This window comes from Aythya marila (assembly GCF_965140915.1).
Source record: "Aythya marila genome assembly, chromosome: 15".
Taxonomy (NCBI): Eukaryota; Metazoa; Chordata; class Aves; order Anseriformes; family Anatidae; genus Aythya; species Aythya marila.
Window position 1 is genome coordinate 6,610,643 of NC_139056.1, and position 20,096 is coordinate 6,630,738.

A 20,096-nucleotide genomic window follows, 5' to 3' on the forward strand; every position below is an offset into this window, starting at 1 on the left:
GGCCCAGCTGTGCCATTTCTGTTCTGGCACTGGGACGTGCTCTGGTGTGGCCATCTGGGGGGACGCAGAGCACAGTCAGGGGACAGGGGACAAAGGACAGCTGGGGAACCTGGGTGGCTGGATGGGGACACAGGATGGTCAGGGGACACAGCACAACCCACGTGGGATACATGGGGACACATGGGACAACCCACACGGGAGGATACACGCAGGATGGCTGGCAGCCTGACACAGAGCCCAGCCTCCCAGCACCCTGCCGCAGCCCTTGCTGGGGTGATCCCAGTGGGGTTGTGGATGCACTTTGGCCTTGGGGCCAGGCAGCCCCTGCTCCAGAACTGCCGTGCCCTCTGTTTGTGGGGCTGATGGTGGCTCCCAGTCTGCTCCCACAGAACTGTCCCTGCCCCCCTGGGGCTGAGCTGTCCCTCAGCACTGAGACGGGCCCCCCAGCCCCTTGCATGGCACAGCACCGTTGGGGACAGTGCTACCTGGCCCCACTGTCTGCAGCCCCAGGTGCCCCTTCCCCGGGGCCGACAGCAGGGACTGAGCTGTGGCACTGCCACTGCCACCAGCCGGGCCCCATGGCGCTGCTGTCCCCTCTACAAACGCTCATACTGGCAGCCCCGGGGGGACCTGCAGCCATTCTGCCCAGGCACTGCTGGGCAAACAGGGCCAGCGGGAGCTGATAAGCCCCGGGCACCCTTCGATCTGCTGCCTGACGTCACCCGCTGCCACCGCTGCCTGCCTGGCGCGGCCTGGCACAGCTTGGCACAGCCCAGAAGGGTTTGGTATGGGATAGCCTGGAACGGTTCAGTATGGGATAGTGTGGAATGGTTTGGCATGGGATAGTGTGGAATGGTTTGGCATGGGATAGTGTGGAATGGTTTGGCATGGGATAACCTGGAACAGTTTGGTATGGCACAGTGTGGAACAGTTTGGTACGGGATAGCCTGGCACAGTTTGGTATGGGATTACCTGGAACAATTCAGTGTGGCATGGCGTGGAACAGTTTGGTATGGGATAGCCTCTAACAGTTCGGTATGGCACAGCCTGTACAGTTTGGTATGGGATAACCTGGCACAGTCCAGTATGGGATAGCCTGGAACAGTTGGGTATGGGATTGCCTGTAGTAGTTTGGCATGGCACAGCCCAGAATGGTTTGGTATGGGATAGCCTGGAACAGTTTGGTATGGCATGGTGTGGAACAGTTCGGTATAGGATAGGCTAGCACAGTGTGGTATGGGATTACCTGGAACAATTTGGTATGGGATAGCCTGGCACAGTTCGATATGGGATTGCCTGGAATGGTTCAGTATGGCATGGCATGGAACAGTTTGGTATGGGATAGCCTCTAACAGTTGGTATGGCACAGCCTGTACAGTTTGGTATGGGATAACCTGGCACAGTTCGGTATGGGATAACCTGGCACAGTGCAGTACGGGATAGCCTGGAACAGCTCGGTATGGGATTGCCTGTAACATTTGGTGTGGCATGGCGTGGAACAGTTTGGTGTGGGATAACCTGGAACATTTGGTACGGCACTGCCTGTAACCGTTCGGTATGGCACTGCCTGTAGCATTTTGGCACGGCACAGCCCAGCATGGCCTGGCACGGCCCAGCACGGCCCTGCCGCGGGAGCCACGCCCGCCTCCCCTCCCCGCCCCGCGGACTACAATTCCCGTCAGCCCGCGCGGCGCCGGGAGGGGCCGCTTCCGCCCAGCGCCCGCCGCCCGTCCGCCGCCGCCGCTCGTCCGCCTCCGAGGCCGGAGCGCGGAGCCCAGGCCGCAGCCCGGAGCCCGGAGCCGCCGCCCTCCTCCAGGCCGGAGCCGCCCGCCCGCCGCGGCCCGGCCCGGCCCCGCCGCCATGTCGGCCCAGGCGCAGATGCGGGCCCTGCTGGACCAGCTGATGGGCACGGCCCGGGACGGTGAGTGGGGGCGGGCGGGGCCTGCAGGAGACGCCGCGGCCCGGCCCGGCGCTGCCCCCCCCCCGCTGCGGGCACCGAGCCCGGGCCCGAGCCCGGAGCGGAGCGGAGGGGCCGGGGCCTGCGCCTGGCTCCGGGGCCTGCCCCTGGGGAGGCCCCGCTGCAGCCCGGGGTCCCGTCTGCGGCCTGCCGAGCGCGTAGAGCCGCTGGGCGCGGTGCAGGGCTGTGAGGTACTCGGCACTTGGCTTCCTAAGCGAACCAGTGCCCCTGCTCGCTCTCTCTCTCTCTCTCTGCGTGTTGAGTTGCTGTTGAATTGCTTCCCATCCTTTTATTTCATACAAACTGAACAATTGTGGCCCCTCTATTTTATTTATAAAGGTTCAGTGTATCTTTGCCTGCCTACATCAATCTGCAAGGGAGTTGCAGAAAAGCCTCATGTTCATCGAGCCGTGAGTCACAACCAATTTTTAAAGCTGTTATAACAAAAGAAAAGTGTTTGCTTTTTTTCACGAGTAACTTTAAAAGTGTAGCATAGAAAGAAAAAAAAAAAAACAACAAAAAAAAAACATTTTGAGTAGACACAACATTATTCCTGGATGCTTGCAAATCCTAAACTATTTTCATACGTTAGTATTCCACATACCTGTGTCATATACACAGCTTAGCTTTAAAATTGTCACATACCATTACCACGTTGCCTTTACTTTTATGTATCGTTCCCCTGACTTCCTTACTGCAGGTGTGGGCAAGAAAGCTTTTCCTTTAAAACTTTTCAACAGTGGGCATAAAATTCTGCAGCTGAGGTCTTGAAGAATGCAGATGGGTATAGTATATGTTGGAGCTCGCAGTGTGTATTGACTAACTTTGTTTCCTTTTTCTTTTTTCTTTTTTGCTTTTTCTGATATTGTCTTGTATAAGTGGCTCCTGAGTAAAATGTCTTCTGAGGGCGGGAGGCGGGTGGGAAGTACTTTTCACGTTCCAGGCCAAGACCTACAAGATTCAGCTTTGCACGGCCTTGGAAAACACACTGCATACTTGGTTTTGAGACCAAGCAGACTGCTGTCTTAATTATCAGCTTAGCAAGTAGCAGTTGCCTATACAAACTGTCCAGCACAGCACTGTTCTATGATTCGTGACCCTCCAATAGCATGGGTTTCAGTATCTCCTGCCCCTTCATCACAGTAAAAAAATAAAAAGGGAGGGGGGTGAAAAAAGGAAAGCACTGGCTGCAAGCCAGACTGTCTCCTTTTTTCTCTTCTGGCTGTGCTGTCTCTTTATACGGATGACAGGCTTTGGACGTTACTTGGCTCGCCAACACTGTGTTTGACACGGTGTATTGGATGAATTAATGCTAAAATAGTATTTATTTTTTTTTGCCACTTAAAAGTTTTCCAGAATATCCTGCTACCCTATAAGCGTTTTCAAGTAATTTGGGGGAGCAGGAACGACAACTGTTTTAATCTGCATATTGAGGTGAAATGATCATACCAACGTCTTTGTTACCTTATCAGCATTCTAATGTCTCCTTATTTAAAACCACAAATGAATTTCAGGAGATGAAACCAGACAAAGGGTGAAGTTTACAGACGATCGTGTCTGCAAGAGCCACCTTCTGGATTGCTGTCCTCATGATATCCTGGCAGGAACAGTAAGTACCTTCTCTGTAATAAGGAATTCTGGTAAGGCAGAGGTTGGCACAATTCTCCTGGTCTCCTCTGTGCCATCCTAGGTAACTTCTAGGAGATGCAGCCCAGGAAACATCAGGCTTCCCTTGCCCTAGAACAGCTGCAATTTTATTTTCAGTTTTGGTGACCTGTGTTTGGAACCACTGAAGTCAGGAGTTCTCAGAATTTGCTCAAAATGCTTTTTCTCTTGCAATCTCACGTGAAGTTGCAAGATTACTTCTATTTTAACAGCCTGTGATAGTTAGGGTATGAAACTCCTGTGGAGGGCACGTCATAGCCTGGTTGAGCCAGCACATTGTCTTGGGTGCATTCTTCATTCCATTGCCTCTTTGGGTTAGCTGGATTTTTCTCACGAGCTGCAATAGCCCTCAATTCTTGAGCTTTTCAGTCTCCTCGTTTAAACCACGTGATGTTTTCTGGATGGAACCTCAGCTTTTTTCATCATCATGGGTTGATGTGCTAATGGCAGGTTACAGCTCAGGCCAGCTTCGCCTTTAGAGTTGGTGTGAGCGGTGTGTCACTCCGCCTGACTGGTTTAAAACATTTGAGGCAGCTTCCTTAGCTGTTGCCCTCTGGGGATGCAGCTGACGAATTTTCAATGATTTAACTCAAATATTCTCTGTGTGAGCAAAAGGTGATGTGGTAACAGAGAGACTGTGTGGAGTAAGTATCCAATTAGGTGCCGGATGGAAGGTGCAGTCTGACTTTCAGAAGACAGTGCGTGTCTTCTGTGGTTGCTGGATTACATGATTGCAGGATGGAGATGAGTGGATATTGGAAATCCATCTTCATCCTTGCTGTTTGGCACTAACTACTCTGGCATTTCATGTTGTCCATCCACTTACACATTTTTTTTTTTTTTAATGCAGTCAATATTTATAGCCCTTCCTTCTGTCATTCTGAGAGCTGGGTTTGACACAGTGGGTTACCAACAAAGGGCAGGGCTGGCAGGTAGCTCTGCCTCGGATTGTAACACTGTGGTCACAAAACTACAGTAGTGCCAGCAGAAAGAGCTTTAGCAACATCTGCCCTGGCTTTGAGCATGCAAACTTCAGCTTTTAAGTGGCTGTTGCTGCAAAGTAAGCCTGGAAGAGCTGAATACAAATTTTTGTATTTTTGAACCATTGTAAGGGACGCAGGGCAGAAATTTGAAGCTCAGATGTGTTTTCCAGCGGCTGCTCCATCAGCCTCCACATCACCTCACTCTGCTTCAGAATTGTAGAGCTGCTTAAATCACCTCCTGCCCGTTTCCATCCTTTGTGCAAGTCACGGTGGGTTGGGATGGATTTTTTCAACAGCTTTTTGAAGATGCTGCCTTCCGCCTCTTCTGATGTGCTTCCAGGAAGCAGGTAGGTGGTGAGCCGAAGGGGTCAAATGAAGTGATTGGAGCCAGTGTCAAAGCACAGGGGAAGCGTAAGGTGCTCAGGTGCATTGTGAGAATCTCCTGGATATGTAAGCACATCAAAAAGTTTTCTGCTTCTGTTACATGTGTGCAGTGAGTTGTCTCTTTACTCTTGCTGTGGAACTTGCAATCAGAAACCTCACCCAGGGACAAGAAGGAAGACCACTTCCGTGCAAGCAATCTTGTAGATCACTCGAATGATCTTGTGGTGGCCTTGAAGGGGCTGTGGAGCTCTCTGTGCTGCTGACAGCAGGTTCTTGGGGGCAAGAAAACATATTGGTGCCACAGGTCACTGTTGAAAGAACATGTGATGTCTGGAATGGGATTGACATTTAGCTGTCAGCACTACCAGCACAGAATGAAACACAACTGAACTGTGCAGGCTCTCCTCGTGGACCCAGTCAGGTTTACGAACATCTTACAGTGCTCCGTTCATGGAGGAGATGTGTGGGTGGCTCAGCATTAACTGCACGGAGTGGTGTCTCTCTCTCTGGATGTGTGTTAATGCAAACGTCAGGATCTTGTATGTTTTTGGAAACTTCCAACAGGTGCTCTGAGCCTTCTTGTAATGGTTATGATACATCTTTTCCCTGAAGGCATTGCTCCTGCTGCATCGTTCAGGTACAGATAGTTCCAGGTAGTGGGAAGCTGGTTGGAGCTGAGCAGGGGACTGAATCTGGTCAGCAGCAATGATCAGTGAAATGTGATGAAGCACCTCTCACTGACCTTCAGGTGCAGAGTAGGAGAAAGAGTCTGGCCTTTAAGTAAGGCTCTGGACTTTTCTGAAAGCTGCAGGAGGCACGTTGGTGTTTGCTTTGTTTAGGTGGGCTGTGCCTGGCCGTAAGAGCCCTAATCCATCAGTGGAAGCACACATGGGGATGGTGTCATCTGGTAATGCTGAATTTCTCATTCCACTAATGAGTGGACAGATGAGTCTGAAGGCTGTCCAGGGAGAACATTACTTGGAAATTGCATTCAGGGAAGTTCCGTGTCCCTCAGTGGGAGATAAGAAAGATGAAGTCTGTAGGTTGCAGAGGTGTTTCATGGGGATCTGTGCTTTCCTTTTTATAACTGGGCAAAGCTCCAGAGCTCTGATTACTTCTGAAGAACATTCCTTGTGGAAGCAGACCTGGTGAGTTAACGGTTCACTAGCGATGCTCGTAAGAGATACCTCAGGATGTACGTGGATTGTGCAGCAAACATGAGCAGGACTGATGGTCAGTAACACCTGAATGTGTTAGGTCAGCGTGTGCATGGGGAGTTAGGCCTTTACTCAGGCTCTCCTGTCTCAGGAACCTGTATCACCAGCCAGCCATGGATATTGGTTGGAACAAGTCACAAACACTGCTGGAAAGGCTGAGTGTGTGATGACGCCTCCCTGATGGGACAAGGGTATTCTTTGAAACAGCAGGTCAAGTGATTTTACCTGAAGTGAGCAATACACATAAGAATCTTCGTGCACCCGGATATCTCAAAGGATCTGGAGGAAGACCTGAAGTTCACATGCTGATAAAGCCAGTGAATTCTCCCCTAGAGAGTCAGTTTAAGAGATTTGTTGCCTTTTAACAGAGTGAGAGGAATAAAGGACACATTGGCTCTTCTGAGGCTTTGGGTTGGAGCTCCTCTGAATTGGGGCTGTGGCTCAGCTTGCAAGAAGGGTTCAGATAAGAATAATTGTGATCTGTGACAATCCCAAGGAGGATTGCTCTTTCTCCCTGTATTGGAAAGGGATTTCAGTGGAATGACCAGACCATACAACTAAAAGATTTAGGTCACGTCATGCTTTAATGTTGTAGGAAGATTTTGTGGCAAAATTACAGTAGCTCTTCAGCCTTCCTTGAAAAGACTTGCCTGAAGATGAAATCTTTTAAGCTCTGAAAATACCAGAACAGTTGTGTGTTTTTTGTAAGCATTACGTTTCCACTGCTAGAAAGCTCAACAAGGCTATTCCTGGATAAAGTGTCTGTAGCCTGCTATCTGTAGTCTCCTGTTTCTGGTAAATCTGAGCCAAGAGAGGAAGACTAAATAGTGACAAGTCCTTTTGAATTGTTTTCTTTGTTTAAAAGAAGTTACTAGCACAGGTAACTGCTGAAACCCCAAACGTTACCCGGTGGAGCTTGCTTTGGTTACCTTGTTTAATTCTCAACGCTTCCACTGCTGCTGGCTGAACGCATTGCTCCACGTGCATATCCCTGGCACCTCCTGCTTTAGGTTGTGGTGTTTTGCTGGGATTCTGCATTGGTCCCAGTTCAGCCATATTTAGCTTCTTCTGCAATTCTGACTTCAGTGTTGCCGTGTTTAGGTTTGGGCTCCTTGGGACTAGGAGAGAAAGGGATGACTGGTCTGAGTGTTCCTTCACGAGCTCACCTGTACCCTGCCATTTATACAGCGTGCTGTGGCTCATGCCACAGCCTTTTATTATTTTGGCTTTCAGAAATGTCTTATTCTTTTTCTATTTTAAGAATAAGATGAATGTTCTCTGTTACATATTGATAACATAAAAATGCAGTTTCCGTGTTCTGTATGCATAATTAAACTCAGTTATTTGGCTGTTAGCTACCAGATTGGGGAAACCCAGTAAATTTAAACTGCATTAACTGCAGTAGAGATGAAGAACAGAATTCAAATCAGGGCTTTCTGGGAGAGGAGATGCTCCTTAATTCCCATGCCTTATGCGTAGGAATTAGCTCCATTGAGCTGGTGGGGTTTAAAATTGCAGCTGCATGTGGGAAGGGTTAGCTGTAGAATTACGAGCCTGCTGTAGGTGAGCGTGGAGTTCTGCTTTTCTAGCAGCCGTTCCCCTTTTTACCTTAAATTCCTTTGTTCTTAGAATCATAGAATCACAGGATGGCTCGAGTTGGAAGGGACCTTAAAGCTCATCTAGTTCCAACCCCCTGCCATAGGCAGGGATTCCACCCACTAAATCAGGTTGCCCAGAGCCTCGTCCAGCCTGGTATTGAGTGCCCCACCGCCCTCTGAGTGAAGGATTTCCTCCTAGAGCATTTGTTCTTGACAGAGCATTCCATCTGTGTCCTGTGCCTTGGTATGTTTCGTTACGTTTCTGATGTTCTTTCTGATACAGATGTGAGCTTTGATCTCAGGGTACGAAGCTTTGTGTTTTGCTGTTCTGTAGCTCTGAAGCACCAGAGATGTTTGGAGTTGGTGCCTGCTGAAGAATTTCCTGCTGCAGCATGCTGTGCCTTCCCAGCTCCTTCCCAGCAATTTGTAAGACTGCTGTGACCTACAGCAGGAGTAGGACTGGACTTAAAATATTTGGGGTGCTTTAATGTTGTCCTAGGAACTCCTAGAAGAGTGGTTCTAGCAAGCATGTGGTTTTTCTGGCTGGTTCTGTTATGACAGTTTAAGAGGAAGTTCTTCTTCCTGAAGAGACTTTACTTTGATATTGTGCACCTGTCAAGAGTTAAGCATCTGCTGCTTGTTGCCATAATGGGGGGGGGTATTCTCGCATTAATTTTCCTTTTTCTTTTCAACAGCGAATGGACCTGGGAGAGTGTACAAAGATCCATGACTTGGCATTGAGGGCAGACTATGAGATTGCAAGTAAAGAGAGAGACCTGTTTTTTGAGCTGGATGTAAGTATGGAGGGTGGGTTTTGGAGTTATTTGGTTGAACGATAGAAGTCGGTGGGTATTTCAGCTAACCCTATTATTTGACATATTGTCTGGCAAGAATGTGCAGCCCCTTCCCAAATGTCAGCTTGATGCTGACATCAAATTGTAAACGTAATTATGACCCTGGCAACCCCATTAGTCCAGCTACCTGGGAGGCTCTTATGGCATTCCTTGCATCCCACACCTGCTGCTCTGTACCAGGTCACTGTAACCTAATGGCCTGTCCCAGAAGAAGAATTAATGTTAAAAGCCTTCTGCTCTGTGATTTCACTTCTGGCCAGATTTAGCTTTCTCTGATGGTACGAGCCTAGTGGAAGAGCAGTCATCTTCCGATTTCATGCAGTGCTTTTTATCTCTGCACCCGTTGCTCACGTAACGGAAGGTGCAGTACAAAGCAGCAGTTATTTGTGAATTCTGTTATATGTCAGAGTAAAGGAACAGTGTCAGGTTCCAGACAGATGACAGACATTAGGGCAGGGTTTTTTTTCTTTGACTTTCTGCAAAGCTTTTTATATTTTTTTTTCTCAAGGCAACTGTTCTTGAAGTTGTTTGTGCGCTGTATGGAGATTGCACCAGCTAGCTGTTGGCTGTCAAATTGGCTAACACATGGAGAGCATCTTGGTTCACAATTCTCTTTCTGAATGTGCAGGCTATGGATCACCTGGAATCCTTCATTGCCGAGTGTGATAGGAGAACAGAACTGGCTAAGAAACGCCTGGCTGAGACACAGGAAGAGATCAGTGCTGAAGTGTCTGCAAAGGTATCATCCTCTTGTTAAACGCTTGTTCTGAAAGGCTGTGCAAGAGCACTGGTGCTCTGCTGTCTCCTGACACCATTGATAGTGGGAAGCTGTAATCCACAAAGACTGGCTGGATTCCAGCCATCACCCTCAAATGCTGCTCTGGCTGTTCTTGTGTCTGGTTCCGAGGGCTAGAGTAGGGTAAAATATGAACTCTAAAAGATGTTGCTGTAGCACGTCTATAAGGTATATAGGATTCCTGTCCCCTATTCAGTGTTCATGTAACAGCTTAGGATAGTAAATCTATCCCGTGATTTGTTGTCTTCTCATGTAGCAGATGCTCATGTAATTTCCTCATTGGGAACTTCTTTCACCAGGCCAGTACAAAACACATTTCCAAAGCTGGTTTTGTGGATTCTCTCCTGTCCAATAAGCCATGAATGTGCCACTGTTTGCAGCAGAACTGATGATGTCCTGTCTACCTATGGTTACTTCATTTACTACCTGTCTAGAACTGTGTTGCCTGTACTTAGCCTACCAACATCTTTTTGTTGGGATTCTTTTGACTTTTGGAGATTGATGATGATCTTCAGCAGTGGCTTATTTATGTTAAACAGGTTTTCTGCTTTAAAGACAAAGGAAAAGTTGTCCTGCAATCTTTGGCAAGCTTTTTGTCTTACCAAAAAAAAAAATAAATTCTTATTTTCTGTAGGCAGAGAAAGTACATGAACTGAATGAAGACATTGGAAAACTCCTAGCTAAAGCTGAGCAGCTGGGAGCTGAAGGAAATGTTGATGAGTCTCAAAAGATCCTGATGGAAGTGGAAAAAGTCCGAGCAAAAAAGAAAGAGGCAGAGGTATGGTGGTGTTCTGGTAATTGTAACAGCTGGTTGAGCTGTGTGATAAACAGCTGGGCAGGTCCTACCTCTTATTTTGCCAGCACCTCCTCTTTCAGTTCCAGCAATGTGCTGGCAAGTAGTTGGTGGTGTAGTGTGATAGACAAACAAAAGCTCTTTAGAAACTTTTATCTGGTGAAGAGAGATGACTTGGAGGGGGTGGCAGTTCTTCCTCTGAAAGATCTGGTCACTCTGAAAGATTTAGTCACTACTCTATCCCACTTACAGGGATAGACCAGCAGGGCAGCTGTGCTTGCAAAGTGTTTTGTATGGCACCTCCTTTATATTGAGGGTGCTTTTATGACCCCTGAAGGCAGCAGTGTTGGTTTTTGCAGGGGTTACCCTGGAGGGTTGAGGTTGTGTAAGGACTCCTTGACATTTGCCTGTTTTTTTGCCACCTTTCAGGAAGAATACCGAAATTCAATGCCTGCATCCAGCTTCCAACAGCAGAAGCTGCGTGTGTGTGAAGTCTGTTCAGCGTATCTGGGTCTCCATGACAATGACCGGCGTCTTGCTGACCACTTTGGAGGCAAATTACACTTGGGTTTCATTCAGATTCGTGAGAAGTTGGATCAGCTGCGGGTAATCTTGTCTGTTTTAAACCTTGCAGTTCTTAGGTTATTCAACATTTACATTAAGGTCATACAGAATTCTTTTCAGAGTCCTTGTATAAGTCCAGAAATTTGTGATTTCTGAATCCTGGAAACTTCAAATGGAGGTTTGTCTAGCCTCTTCGTGTGGTCTGTTCTGGGTAACTAATGTTGGACCCTTAGAATTAGTCAAACTAGACCGCTACTGTAACTTCTTCCTCAACTACACGTGGCTGTACTCATGGTATTTCTTATTGGTTTGGCTGAAATTTGTCACTGAGTTTTCTGACTATCGAAGAGTGCTCTGAGACCTCTTAATGAAACGCTTTAACTGGAGTTCCATGTAGTGCTGTTAAGGAAGGAGGTCGGTGGTAGCTGAAGTGCTGATCAGCAGTTTTCTGGAATGGTTTGTAATGGCCAGGTGGTACTAGCCTTGCTTGCAGGCAGGAACCTTTAGCCTGCTGGAGTAAGAGCGGTGATCCCTGTGCCATACTCAGCAGAATATTGAGGTCAGTGCCTTGATTGATCATGGCACAAGACCAGGGCACTCTTCTGTTGTGTATAATTGTGGTGAGACGGACCCTTGCCTCAAAGCCTGTGGGCTCATCATTTAGAGCGCAAGCACAGCAGATTTGTGAGTGGCATTTCTTGGGCTGATGCAGGTTAGTGCATCATAGGAAAATGAGAATCTTTATGGAGATCTGGACTAGCACATAAAATACTGTGAAACAGGTCCCTGTCTCACTATGTGAATAGTCTCCCTGCAGATCTCTATCCTGTTACTGTATGGCTGAAATATGATGTAAATTTCTTTCTAGAAAACGGTGGCAGAAAAGCAAGAGAAGAGAAACCAGGATCGTTTGAGACGGAGAGAAGAGAGAGAACGAGAGGAGAGAATGGGCAGACGGTAGGTGAAAGTCAAAACCAGCTTCATAAAACAAACAGTTACTGAAATAATTTCTTGTATCTGAGTATTGCAGGAAAGCAGCATGTGCTGCTGGATCAACTGTTGGACATGCTCTGGATGCTGTGTGAACACCTTGGCATTCAATTTGGAATGAAAACAAATGCACAGAATCCCCACGTTAAAGTGATTGTGTATTATTTTAACTTCCGCTGTGTATCCGAAAGATAGAAGCTCAGAAGATGTGCAGTCTTCAGGCTTACGTTGGTCTAGTCCCTGTAGCTGGGAGTGTGGATGAAATGACCTCACCTAGTGCATCAAGTGGGAAAACTTAGAACGAGTGCCAGGTCTGCTCAGATGGCTCTTGTCATGCAAAGGTTCTCTGGGTAGTCCTTCTTGCTTCTAGGCTAGGACATGACAGCAGAGTGGAGCTAGTATCCATGAGCCAGGTGGCATTATTTTACACCATTACAGGTGGCAGCCTGACTTACTCAGAAACTTTTCTACAATAGCAGTGAGGTACGTTTGGCACAGCTTTGGAGGATGCTTTCCAGGACGTCTCTGGGCTGTCCTGCTCAGAAGGATCCCAAGGAGTGGCTGGTTGTGGCGGTTGTGGCCGTGTGTGTCACCTTCTGCTCATACACGTGTAATCCTGGAGCCTGGGAGTGGCTACCACGTTGTTATTCTCATGACAAGTTCTTCTGCCTCTTGCCAGCTGAACTGGAAGAACTAATTCTTCCGTGTGCGTAAACAGCTCGGTTAAACAGCCTGGCATGAAGAGAGTGGTTATTTATTGGTGGTGGTCACACAGAGGAAGTGGCTGAGTAGGAGCGCTGTTCTTGTCACAGCTTTTTGCCAGTTACCTCATGTTTCTCCTCAGTCTTATATTTGAATCTGAAAAAAAACACCTTGCTGCATGTGGAGGGTTCTTTTTGACCCTCAGTGTCAACTGAGGTGTGTGTTTCAGGCGTCCTCTGAGGCATATGAGCTACATAACTGCAGTGTGTCTCAGGTAGTGCTGCCCTCTGGGTATACGTTTCTGGAAATGCTAGCAAACAAGTACCAGAACTGAAGGACCTTGGTTTTCTGTGGTCTGGGGCTTGGCAATTGTTGTGCATGAAGATGTGATGTAAGCTCCAAATTGTCATGCGTTCCCTGATTTGAGTATTTTATTTGGGTTCTCTCACTGGGGATTGCCTGGTGTCATAGGAAGTGCTAGTTCATGCTGCAGCTTTCTGCTGAACTGCAGCCCTTTATGATGAGCCTTGCAGCTTTCTGGCCTCTGTGCAAGGTTGTCAGTAGTGCAGTTGTACTTGAGAGCTACAGAATGTGGAACTGGTGGCTGAACCCAAGAGTCAGATGAATGGGACTGATGCGTGTTGGTGTTCTGGAGACAAAGATGGCAATGAGACAAGAAGCATCTTCCCACGCAGCTGTTTCGTGGTAGGCTTGTTCTGGCTTGCAGAAGGACCCCTCTAACCTGGAGAGTGTCTCTCCATAGTCTCTTGTATTCCTGGAGTTTGTTTCTGCATGAAATTGGTTCAACCCAATGGTTGCCTTCAGGGAGAGCACTCTGGATCTCTAACTTGGTCTGCATCTCCCCAGCCTCTCATCTCTGCTTTCTCCTTTCTGTAGCACGTGTGTATTTCATGTGTATTCCCAAAATCTCAGCTCCTGGGAGTTAAGGAGGCTCTTGTGTTCACAGCATAGGTAGCTCACATATGGATGCATCTGATAAGGGGTTTCTGAATATTTCATGCTATAAATATAACAGTGTTAAGAATTGGGATGAGTTGGCCTGGTGTCTGATTTCTTGCTGGTTTTATATTTTGCACCAGTTAGTCTGTGGCCTGCCTTTTCCCCCTCTCTGTCTGGAGGCACCTCTGTGCTCCTCTGTTCAGATGTCAAAAAAAAGCATGTTTTGATGGTGGAGCCAGGGATGATGTATAGGGGAGGTCAAACTGTTTTCCTCTCTAAAATGGGAACTTGACACAAAGAAGGAAAATAGTTTTCCCAGTGGATGCTTAATGTCAACTGGGACTAGAGCCCAGATCAGTTGATTTCTAAGCACCTGCTCTTCTGGGTGCTGTGCAATGCCATGCTTACAGGGGTGTTTTTCTGACCAAAACTGATCAGTGATTTCTAGCAACTTAAAAGACTACCTTCCTTCAGCAGAACTTGATACTTAAGGAACCACAGAAAACATGTTTCCTGCATAACTTTTATTGTTTTGTCTTCATGTGCAGCGTCTTCAGGGGGGTTATTCAGGAAGAGGAAGAATGCCACTTGACTTGGAGAAGTCTTTGATGGCTGTTAGGCATTGTGACACATTATGGAAGCCTGTGGATGGGTTTGAAAAACTCTTAACTCTTACAGATGTTATTAATTTGTCCAATAAACTGTTTTCCATGTAGGAATGAGTGAATGGTTTTGTTGCCCCTAGTGGTGAATGCAGAGAAGTTCTCTGTTCTGTGTTTGGTGTTGCTGGTGACTGCTACCCAGTGATCCCTTAGGACTGAAATTCTCTGGAGAGCTGGCATGTTTGGAAGGGCAGACAGCAGTATTTGCTTGCCAAGTACACCAGCAAACAAGACTATGGAGTTGCTGAACGGATTTCCTTTTTAGTAAGTTAGGCAAAACATACATGTAGGTTATGAAACTCAGCACATAGCATCTGTGATGCAGGACAGAAAAAATAATAAAGCGCAGCTTTTGACTTGGCTGGGCAGCATTCATCTGCTGTGACCTGATGTCTACTGATTCAGGCTGGTAAGGAAAGTGCAGCTTTTTTGGATGCTTCCTGAATTTCCAAAGCTTAGCGTTATGGAGTGATTATCAGGAGTTTGTGTGCACTCCTGCTCAGATCGTAGTCACAGAAGGGTGACCAGGCTTCTTGCAGGGGATGTGGAATAGCTTTGTGTGGATGTGTGCACCAGTGATTCAGAATAAAGTGATCAGGAGGAGAAGAACACGAAGAACTTGGAGTAACGACAACCATCAAAAAATACAACTGCCTGCCAGGCCTCTCCAGTGCGTCCTGCGGCTCTGTCACTTCTTGTTACGTGAGAAAGTAGGTGTGTAGCTATTGCCTTGCTCTCCTGGTTTATCAGCTTTGCCTTCATCTGGTCTTGTCATGCGTGGCCTGGTCTTGTCATGCAAGGTTTATTCACCTGACTCCCAAGGTCAGCTCTACCTGGTTTACACTCCTTTTACCTGAAGTCCTTTCTAAATTTCTGTTTTTTCTTTCTACCACGGTTGAATTCTTGTGTTCACTGTGAAGGGATGTCCGGGCATACTGATTCTTTTAATATTGTCTTATCCAGGTATGGTTTTAAAATGTATTAATAAAGTAGATACTTATCTTTCTCTTTTTTAAAATTTTATTTGTGTGTAACTTTCATCTGCATCTCCTGTACGCTGCTAAACAGCTCCGTGGCTGTGTAGCTGGAGCATCCCCTGTGAGTCTGTATGCAGTGGGAGCAGTTAAGGGTTCAAGGCGAAGTCACTAAACAGAGGCTGGCTGCTTTTCAAGTAGAGCAGAAAGAGGCTGTTCAGTCTGTGTGAAGTTCGGAGGTAGGCTGGCTTTGAATGTGGCCATGGAGAAAACGGAAAGGCATTGTCCTTCAGGCGGAGTGGCTCCTTGAGTGGTGCTGAGCAAGGATGTTGCAGGAGTTGAAAGAACTGTAATGTTATTTACAGACTGTCAAAAGTTGGGAAACTACAAACAAGCCCTGTAAAAACTAGTGTTTCTGCAATGTTCTGCAACTGTACCTTCTCTCACTTAACTCTCCTCTCCTTTCTAGGTCTGGATCAAGAAATAGAGATCGTCGAAGGTGAGTGCAGTTCTCCCAAATGCCTATTTGTGTTTTTATCTAGTTACTGTGTTTTTTCATGGGTCTCATAAATGGAGCTCATTCTGTGCCACAGTCATTTTGTTTTGCTCCCTGAAAGAAACAGGAGCTACTGCTTGGGCACTTCTGCAGGGATGTTCAACCCATGTCCCTGTTGGACTAGAAAGCATCTGCTGGCTAGCCCAGGTGGGACAGAGGGTGCTGTGTGCTCCATGATACCAGTCTAAGAACACACTCAATACCTTTTTCAATAAATGTCTAATACCCCTTGATAGTTTTTGTATCTGAAATGTATCTATTATATATAATACTTCAGATGTAAAAAAATAAATAAATAATAATAATTTTAAAAGAAAGATTCAAGATGAAAGCCCCAACATCTCTGTGAAGAGCTTGCCTTTATGGTATGACAGCATTCCATAAGTGATCACATACCTGGAGGTCATCTTCTCTCCTGTTTCCTACATACATTGGCATCCTTTATTTTGATTTTAGAGCAGTTTTGAAATCTGTTTTGAAAGTGCGGTACTTTCACAAGGGGGGCTCCTCTTGTCAGGCTGCCATACAGGTTGCTGTAATTTCATGTGAGGTTTATTTTGCCTTCCCTTCTCCTCTTTCAGTCAAAGTGAGGCAAAATATTACAGTTGGTAGGCTGTGCTCTGGGCATCACCACGTGCTGATGTTAGTGGTGCAAGTGATTTTCATAAGCTCCCCATCAACTCGAATTTACTGTCTGGTGTTTTGTTTGTAGCGTGAGCCCAGGAAGGGAGGAGTATGTTCACCTGGGGTGTGATCTGTGCTGCTGATGCTTGGGGTCGGTGTTGCTCTGGAATGTGTGAGGGTGCAGGTGTACAGAGGGGTTGTACTGGCCCATCTCTGGAGCCTGAGGCAGTCTGTGTCCCCTTCAGATCACGGTCTCGGGACAGGAGGCGGAGGCGCTCGAGGTCGGCTTCCCGTGAACGGCGGAAGTCTCGCTCCAGGTCCCGAGACCGGCACAGGCGCCACCGGAGCCGTTCCCGCAGCCACAGCCGAGGTCACCGGCGGGGGTCCAGAGACAGGAGTTCAAAACACAAGTATGTATTCCTCACATGAGTGCTTCTCTGCAAAGGGGAGTCCCTGGCATCACAGAGAGCCTCCTCTGATCCTTAGAGTGAGCAGGAGTCTGACGGGTTTCTCAAGTTAGAAGCTGCACGTGCCCTGTACCAGCTCCTGGGCCAAAGCAGTATTCCCCAGTGGCAGTCTGTAGATGGCCTCACATGGGCACAGTGCCTGTGCAGCAAGGTCCCAGCTTGAGAGTGGAGTCTAAGAGATAAAACTGTCATTCCCCAAACTGTGGTGCTGAGCCTTGAGAAATTGCTGGGTTTCTTGCATAAGCAGCAGCTCATAGTCATGCTGGTGCTCACTCAGCCTCCCCAGGCATGTAAAACCCAAGTAGCAGAGGCAGTTCTGACATTACATTTCTGTGTTTACTTTCTGCTTCCCAGCGTCTTGCTCTCAGTGCTGGAATGGGGAAGGGAAGAGTATGATTTGGGAACTGGGGGAGGCCTTCTATTAGGGTAACAAAAAAGCTAGTTGAGAGATTTTTAAAAATCTCTATTGGGTGAGGGAGGGAGAAAAACAGCTGGAAGGAGGAGTTATACCATTCTGTCACTGAGGAGAAACCCTGTAGTCTGAGAAAGGGCTTTAAGCCTCTTCTGAAACTCAGCAACACGCCCCCTGTGCTGGAGGAAGGCTGAAGCAGGCACGTGTATGTAGGAGTATTAGGAAAATTGAAATGAAACCATGTGTTTCCTTACAGCCCTTCCAAACCCAGAAGCAAGTTTACCCCCAGGTGCTCGCTTAAGTTAGGATCTAGCCTTTATTTTAATGCTCTTAGTTAATAGGGGAGTGCTTAAGGAGTGTCTCACCTGATTAGGCACTGCCATTTAAGTACAATTCAAGAAACAAACCTACTGTTGTGTGCCTTGTGTCACTTTAGCTAAGGGGTAAAAGAACATATTTTAAAAATACCCGATGAAGGGGAGGGGAATAATGGTATGAAAAAAAGTCTGTTAATACGTGGGGGGTATGTGTGTGTGTGAATACTGTTGATTCTCCAATGGCTGAGATACTAAAGTCCTTTTTTAAATCTGTCTTGAACATGAAAAATAAAGAAAAGAAGTTTGGACAATTAGGAAGTGAGGAAGACCCTGTAATAACTATTACTAAAGAGCAGGTAAGGGATTACTTCGAAAACCTTGAACACATTCAATCAGCCCATTGAGACTGTAGGAGGACTGGCTAGCTGACATACCTCCACAGAGTTACTGAGCTGGGGAGAGACCAGTGTCAGTTTAAGAAAACAAAGCAAAATGAACAAACAGGAAAGCGTTATTCCCTGGAAAGGGTGTAGCTTCTGTTTTCACTCAGAGTGAACAAAGCCTACATTCTGTTTCTGCTGGTCTGAAGTCTTGGTTCTATAAAGAAATAGCCTGTCACGCGATCTGGAGGTCTGAGGGTAAGAGAACTATGGAGAGCATGGCCTGTTGTGGGGACAGGAAAAGAGTTAATTTAATCAAACACTCATGTTGTTTCTTGTCTTCCAGTTAAGTGACACAATTTAAAGTAACGAAAATGAAGTGGCTCAAGATACAGAGGGCTGTAAGGTTTTAATGTAATTGTGCAAGAGTTCCAAACCTTAAAACCAACACGAAGGAAAGCTGGAACCTGTAAGATGCCTGCCAGGTCCTCTTCTTGTGACTACAAAGTAGGACCTGTGTGCTGAGTCCTAGAGTACAACCTGCTGGCTGTGCAGGGTCTCTGACAGCCTCTGCCTGGTTCCACAGGCGTATGGGCTGCTAGAGAGAATTAAGGGCCAGCCCCTAGTTGATAAGCAGATTTCTGACAGTTGGCATGAATCATACAGGGTAAGAGCCTTTTAGGATTGTTTCTAGTATGAAAGCCTCTGCTTAATGCTGTGTGGGCTGACACAATGAAGCACTGTTGAAAATCTGTAGCTATCATTTCAGCAGGCTGTGCAAAGATTTGCCTGTTGTGTGCTCCAAATTAAAAATTGGTATCATCCTGACTTGGAACTCAGGGTGCTTGGGATGGCTGCTTGTCAGATGCAGAGTGACAGAAGCCTAGGCCTGAGCAAGCCTTTGAATCCAAAGAATACAGCTGGTATTTAAAGCAGTTGAGCAGAAGTCTGCTAGCTTAAAGCGTAACCCCAAAAAAACCTCTATAAAAGACACAAGCAGTGCTGAATGACAGGTGAGGAAGAAATTGCTGGTGCTTTAGTACAGCCTAGTAAACTAGCAAGGCACAATGGGAACACCTCAGAGGGACCCTGTGGCAACAGCTGTGGAAGGCTTACTCTTAAGGAGAGACTAACAGGGGCTGTGCTGTGCACTGGGCACTGCAAGCTTTATGTGAAATACTCAGGTGTGCAGAGGGACCGGGGCTTCTATTTGGGCAACACTACTCCTGATGTTACAGTCCCTGGGCACATTTTTGTAAGAAACTTGTGTTATGTCATAGCCCTGTTAGGAAAAATGTTGATGTTTTGTGCATATTTTATTCAAATTCTTTCATCTGTGGAGCTTATAGCAATGGTTTACTTTGTACTTCAGATCTTCTAGAGATCGATCTTCAAGAGAGAAGTCCCGAGACAGAGAGAGAAAAGAGAAGAGCTCTTCTGAGAGGCGGCACGAGAGCACAAATGGCAAATCTCGTTCCAAGAGATCAGAAGAGAGAGAAGCTGGCGAGATCTGAACTCAAATGATCTGTGTTGCACTGTAAATAGTCTGATAAACATTCTACACAAAGCCTAAATTTCCCATTTATATTTACTGAATACAACTCATCTTTTGTAGTTTTGAATTTTTATTGTTTGGCAGATAGCTGTGAGTTTGTAGAGACACAGAGTTACGTACTGTTTAACAGGTTTTGTTTTAGTAGGAATAAATAAAGCTGACCGATCGTTTTCAATTCAGGCCGGCGTTCGCCCCGTGTGTGTTGTGATGCGATGAGCGCGGCAGGTGGGGAGCTGAGCTGCTGTCCTGTTTGTGATGCTTTTGGAAAAGATTTTACCTGATGCTTTGCACAGTTGGAGTTTGTGATCATTTGTAGTGCTGGTTCCAATTTGATTAATTTTTTCTTGTATGTTAAATGGAGAGGGTTGGGTTTTTTATCCCTTTTAGCATCCAGCCACCTCATTTTTAAGTCTCCAGCCTCCGGGAGCTGCCTCACTGCTCCCATTAAGGCAGACGGTGCTCGGCCCTGCTGTGCCCCTCTGTCAGCAGCTCTCGATTTTGTGAGGGTGACCAAAACTTTAACAAACACCGGCTGCGAGCTGTGCCCGGAGGGTGAACCTGGGCTTGATGCAGGCTCAGAGGCCAGCAGCGGCTGCCCTGCCCCTCGGAACGTGGCCGCCTGGGGGCTGTGTGACGGGCAGAGAGGGGCCGGGCAGGCTCGGGGGGGAACCGGGGGGACGGAGAGG

General features: G+C 47.1%; 1 protein-coding gene across 3 annotated transcripts; it reads left to right on the plus strand.

Moving 5' to 3' along the window:
• Positions 1–1,730: 1,730 nt before the first annotated feature.
• LUC7L (LUC7 like) lies at positions 1,731–19,590 on the plus strand. 3 transcript variants are annotated; one of them, XM_082772656.1, is made up of 11 exons: positions 1,731–1,921; positions 2,297–2,367; positions 3,472–3,566; positions 8,500–8,598; positions 9,287–9,397; positions 10,089–10,232; positions 10,677–10,853; positions 11,680–11,768; positions 15,569–15,598; positions 16,525–16,689; positions 19,228–19,590. In XM_082772656.1, exons 4-11 carry the CDS (start codon positions 8,503–8,505, stop codon positions 19,367–19,369), a joined length of 954 nt encoding a protein of 317 aa, XP_082628782.1. In that variant the 5' UTR covers positions 1,731–1,921; positions 2,297–2,367; positions 3,472–3,566; positions 8,500–8,502; the 3' UTR covers positions 19,370–19,590. The 3 variants fall into 3 exon arrangements, with proteins under 3 accessions (XP_082628782.1, XP_082628781.1, XP_082628780.1); XM_082772655.1 differs by lacking the exon at positions 2,297–2,367 and adding an exon at positions 17,770–17,831 and having other exon boundaries at positions 19,228–19,396; XM_082772654.1 differs by lacking the exon at positions 2,297–2,367.
• The last annotated feature ends 506 nt before the right edge of the window (positions 19,591–20,096 follow it).

Coding starts and splice junctions, on each gene's coding strand:
- LUC7L (XM_082772654.1), top strand. CDS start 1,861: ATGTCGGCCCAGGCGCAGATGCGGGCCCTGCTGGACCAGCTGATGGGC. Junction 10,854..11,679: donor AGAAGTTGGATCAGCTGCGG/GTAATCTTGTCT, acceptor ATTTCTTTCTAG/AAAACGGTGGCAGAAAAGCA. Junction 15,599..16,524: donor AGAAATAGAGATCGTCGAAG/GTGAGTGCAGTT, acceptor TGTCCCCTTCAG/ATCACGGTCTCGGGACAGGA.